This window comes from Mytilus galloprovincialis, chromosome 5 (assembly GCF_965363235.1).
Source record: "Mytilus galloprovincialis chromosome 5, xbMytGall1.hap1.1, whole genome shotgun sequence".
Lineage (NCBI taxonomy): Eukaryota > Metazoa > Mollusca > Bivalvia > Mytilida > Mytilidae > Mytilus > Mytilus galloprovincialis.
Window position 1 is genome coordinate 37,754,805 of NC_134842.1, and position 5,536 is coordinate 37,760,340.

The window sequence follows — 5,536 nt, forward strand, 5'->3', positions numbered from 1 at the left end:
CGAGTGGAACCTCAATCAATTGTTTACCAATACATTTTAGTGGACTTTGACATGGACATGCATATGTTACCGCATCAGGAGGAGTAGAGGCTGATCCGTATCCTACATAACATGCTGAAAAAGGAATATTTAGTTTCGTATTTCTATCTTTGAAGCATGCTACAAATTTAAAATACACACCAGAATGGTAAAAGGTTTTTAACAACCAAACATGCTTAATAAGTAAATAGCACAAATTAATTATCTTGGATAAAAAAAAAAAACAAAAACATAAAGGCAACAGCATAATATACCCAAAGGTAAAGGTAAATAAATGTTTGGAAGCACAAATGGTAACGTAAGTGTTGCTCAGTTTAGTTTTGTTTTCTATTTATAAATTTGAATGACCCTTTGGTATATTTTGCCTCTCTCATCGTTCGTTTACATTAAGCGAATTACGTCATGTACAAAACATACTTATTAACCCTTCTCTATTCGCTGGCAAACTTTAATATTGTGTTTACACCCTAATTTGACAACTATAACCAAAGAAAACAACTGTAATAAATATATCTTACAAGCACCGTGATGTCCTAATGGTACACAATGTCCATAGCTGTTTAGTCGTTTTCCTCTTGGAGGGTTGTTGCTTAAACAACATTCATTGTGATGACAGTCTTTTTGTAAATTACAGTTTCTTGGTGCGACTGTGCCCAAAATAAACTAAAACAAATATGTTAAACGTATAAAAAATGTAATCTATTTGTCGACTAATTACAATAACCCTTAATGTATCGCATAATCCTACTAATTAAAAAAAAAAGCTGAATATGATTATATATTTATATCATTTGATTAAAAAATATAGGTCAATTGATATTCTCCTAACCACAGAAGGAAGTTACAGAAAGAAGAAGAAGATATAATTTATGTCTTATTAAATTTGAAATGTTCGGCTCATATTCATTACATTAGATTTGTTTTTCGTTCATTTCTAATCTCTTTTCTCTTAATCTATCTTCACAAAAGTTGATTGCCACTTTACTGACACGTCAAAAGGTAATCATTATCTTGGGGGAACCCGGCAGTTTTCATAAAACATATTGCACAATTTCGTCTTAAGAAATACAAGAGCAAGTCTTATCTTGAATCTGCATTTTAGGAACCATCCCAATTACTTACCCCTAAACATAATACAAGAACGCACAACTGTAAAACGAACTGCATTATATTATTCTAAAAGGAAGAACGTGTCCTATTCAAATGATAAGATATACATGTAAACCGTTACTATATTTATCAATTAAGTACAACCACCAGCTGTCGTTGAAGGTCAAAGGTGGGTATAGCATTTCGTTTGGCAGACTTGCGCATGCTCCTTCCTTACTTTTATTTGTTTTGAAACTTCTTGCATTTACGGTACAGATATACTCAATTCAATGACAAAATCAGGAAGCAGTAGAAAAGGTTTATAGGTACATTATGCTTACGTAGTTGTCAATTACAAGATAAGGTTAAGATCGTGTAAGTTCCGTTTATCTTCATATCTGGAATTCAAACCGTCATTATGCATTTATTTGTTTTCACATTTCTGTTTGGAATAAGTTCTATTTTGTGGTATGTGCTTTTCTTCTTAAACAATGAACATTTCCTAAAAAGACGTATTTTATGATGCACAATGTATCTATTTGCAGATTGATGAAAGTACCATAGTTGTTTGAAATATAGGAAATGATTTTTGCATCTTTATTTTGATACAGAATGTAACTTAGAATTTTTAAAATTTTCCAACTTAATGAAAAAGATCAATCTTATTACATAATTAAAAAAACAGTTTCATATGTAAAATATGTTTGAACGAAATAATAGTCATCAAGGTACCAGGTTTATAATTTAACGCCAGACGCGCTTTGTGTCTACATAAGACTTATCAGTGACGCTCAGATCAAAATAAATGTTGAAACCATTCTTTGTTTATTCTTACAGCGCCCATCCACATGGTGGTTTAACGGTTCCGGAAGTTATTGAAAAACTATGGCAACTAGCAGATTTAGACAACAGTAACTGTTTGTCACTGACAGAATTTCAGGCAGAATTTATTACTTCATTCGACCATGACCGTGAGTAAATATTAATGTCGTCGATTCAACATAAAAAAATGTGGTATTTCATATGAAAAAGAAGGTGTTGTATGATTGCCAATGGGACAAGTCTTTACAAGAGACCAAATAACACAGAAACTAACAATTATAGGTCAGCGTACAGTTCACAACAATGAACAAAGCCCATATGGCATTCAGTGTGTTTGCTGGGGTAAGAACACGTATATTTTGTTTATTTCAACTGTACATTGAAGTTTTGTTTGTCACCACATCATTTCATTATAGATACAATGGTTACTATTTAAGTCAACCATCTGACTATTATTATCAATACTGTAATTACTCTTATTGTTACTACTTCCATTGTGATAAGCAAAATGTGTATGCTTTGTTAAAATATAGATGAGAATTGACATTTAACCTTTCGATCCGAAACCATGCTTAGCATTTGTGTATATTTTCTTCTTCTTTTAATCAATAGTGTTATCTGGCTTCTATTTCATAAGAACAATGTATGTCCGATTTCTAAGTATGTCAGTAAATATAAAAATAAGAGGATGAGGTGTGATTGCCAATGAGACAACTCTCCACCAGAAACCAAATTTCATTTAAGTTTACTATAGGTCATCGTATGGCCTTCAAGAATGAGCTAACTCATACCGCATTGTCAGTAAAAAATGTCCTGTACCAAGTCAGGAATATGGGCATTGTTATATTATAGTTCGTTTCTGTGTGTGTCACATTTTAACGTTGTGTTTCTGTTGTGTCGTTTGTTTTCTTTTATATTTGAGTGTGAAATTCACATTGCTATAAGACGTGTCACGATACTTTTCTATCCCAAATTCAAGTTTGTGGTTTTGGTGTTAAATTTGTTATTCTCATCGGATTTTGTCTAATGCTTAGTCCATTTCTGTGTGTGTTACAGTTTAATGTTGTGTCGTTGTCTTTGAAAATGTTTACCTGTAAAAAAGGCATCGAACTTAATGGAAGATGTGTTTTAATTTAAGTTTTGTTTGAATTGTTATAAAAAAAAAAACGTTTCACTTTCATTATTACATGACGTCATCACACGTCATATCAGATAAACATGTAAACAATAATTTGCATCAACACTGTCCAGAATTTGCAAATAATATTTTTTTTATTAGATTCTGGATCTGTAGCAGAGCACGAGTTTGTTCACCAATGGCAACATAACTATAAGGAGCACCACCAGATTGTTGTCCACATCTTCCAACATTTTGACATGGATAAAGACGGTGTTTTGTCTAGTACCGACCTTAATGACCTCTTCCACCGCTTGGACAATAACGGTAGTAACATAAAAAATCTAGAATCATTAGAGCTTGTTTTATTTAAATGACACATATTCAAACTATCCAACTGGTTTTTGTTTTATTCGAAACAGTTTAAAACATCAAAAGGCAGCAATAGACCTTCAGAACCCTTACAAGGTGAAATGAATACAAGATTCCCGAAATTGACCCCCATTTTCATCACAATTTATTTCTTGCTAACTCCAGACAGCAATTCCGACATCTGTCCGAGTTCCGTAGGATATTTCTTCTCGCAGGTCTGACATTGAGTAAAAAATGCAAAGGAAGTCTGATTCTTTGTCTGAATGGCAAACTGTCTCCGTTTTGTATAATAGAATAAACCAATTGAGAAATAAATAAGAATCGAAAGGGGAATTTTTTAATCTTTTGTTGCATAGAGTTCAATTTCATTAAAAATGATGAAGGTAGATGATTTCATTGTACGAGGTTGAGGGTATAGCATGAACTAAAAAATGTGATAGATGGGCTGCAACACGTTTTATCGTCTCCTGAGATGAGTGCATCAACCGCCACTTGTAATCTAGCCAGTCATAAATCACTCTGGGGGTTTATTTTGTGTTGATATTAAATCATGATAAAAGATATGTGAAAGATATCAAAGGGACATGCAAACTCGTAAGTTGAAAATAAACTGCCAACAAAAAAAAAAGACAAACAGACAAACCAAACAACAGTTCACAAAATACAACATAGAAAGCTAAAAAGTGATCAGCACGAACGAACCCTAACAAAAACTGGGGTGATCTCAGGTGCTCCAGAAGGGTAAGAATATCCTTCTCTACATATGGCACCCGCCATTCTGCTCGTGTTAGTACAAACCCGGTTATAAGTTTAATTCGGTAGGTTATATTCGGGGAAAAGGGAGCGGGGTTGTAGTTGCGATATTTGGAACATATCCCCTATCATCTGTAAAACGGATACTAAGTATTCCATAACGGCCAACCAAAACGTTATAGCGTCCGTAAATTGTCCATTTTTATAATCCTGTTAAAAGTTTTTTTTTGTCTTCAGTTAACCACTGTTTGGAACACAACGAGTATGCTGCATTAATGTCATATGTAAGTATACATAACTTCTATTCATCAATCTTGTTTTCTTTCTGTGTGATACATTTTACTATCTGACAATATTAAAGATCAATTCTCCAATGAATTATCACTGCATTTAACCTCTAGAAGTAAATATGAACTGGAACTATTTTAAAACTTTGACTAAGCGTAACAAACGAATTTCAAATATTTTGAAATGAAGTGCTTCAACACAGATCTAGAGAAGGATAAAAGTCATTTGATTTAATTTGAAATTTGTATTTTTCAGTTGTACGGTACTGCACCATTGCCAGAAATACAACCATAGAGCATGCATAAATGATAATACGTCAAAAGTCACTATATGCTTAGATCAAAAATCCAAGTACTAGCAACTAGCATTAAATAAATTTAGATAGACGTATAAAGTTATTGTCAGTAGCTTATCAATTAAATACAAAAAACGTTAAAACTTTCCATCAAAAGTCAAACGACAAAGACGTTTTTTACCACATGTCCTCGTGCGATCCTCAAGAACGAACAAACCCCACAAATTTAGTACGTTATAAAAGGCATAGGAATGTAAATGTAAAAAAAAAAATAAAGAATAACACTGGCCTTATTAAAAGTAAAAACAAAAAACGAAAACAATTATGCAACACAAAAAACCCTTGAATTATTGGTAGTCCATCAGCTAGTTTTCAAAAGCGCTCTAGTTAAGGAGTTTGTGTTACACCCCAGGGTACCGCAATTTTTTTTGATAGAATTCAACTTCATTATCTTATTGATAAAATACAAGGTGTTAGACTAAAAAAAAAGTGTCCAAAAGAGGTTTAAAAACGTCCCTTTCAATGGTCCCCTCATTTAGCTATCACGACTAAGTAATTTTTAATTAAAATTTTAAATATAAAGCGATTAAAAAAAAATAAATTATAGGTTTAAACAACTAAAACAGATATATAACTATCATATTTAATGTAACTCTGAAGATTATTTGTTTTAAAAAAATGTTAGTTTACATTACAAACAATCCGATTTTTTGGGTTAAAATTAAGGCATATTTTCTCATTTCATAATGCCCGCGTCACAC

At 32.4% G+C, this 5,536-nt stretch overlaps 1 protein-coding gene across 1 annotated transcript; it reads left to right on the plus strand.

The window, feature by feature from the left end:
- Positions 1-1,460: 1,460 nt before the first annotated feature.
- Positions 1,461-4,874, plus strand: LOC143075757 (uncharacterized). The gene is made up of 5 exons (XM_076251320.1): positions 1,461-1,596; positions 1,966-2,099; positions 3,230-3,394; positions 4,430-4,476; positions 4,736-4,874. The coding sequence occupies exons 1-5, from the start codon at positions 1,547-1,549 to the stop codon at positions 4,772-4,774; spliced, it is 435 nt and encodes a 144-aa protein (XP_076107435.1). The 5' UTR covers positions 1,461-1,546; the 3' UTR covers positions 4,775-4,874.
- Positions 4,875-5,536: the final 662 nt, after the last annotated feature.

Bases quoted from the DNA above. Each gene is read 5' to 3' on its own strand.
- LOC143075757 (XM_076251320.1), top strand. From the start codon at position 1,547: ATGCATTTATTTGTTTTCACATTTCTGTTTGGAATAAGTTCTATTTTG. The intron at 3,395-4,429 runs GTAGTAACATAA...TTTTGTCTTCAG, and splicing joins CCACCGCTTGGACAATAACG to TTAACCACTGTTTGGAACAC. The intron at 4,477-4,735 runs GTAAGTATACAT...TGTATTTTTCAG, and splicing joins ATGCTGCATTAATGTCATAT to TTGTACGGTACTGCACCATT.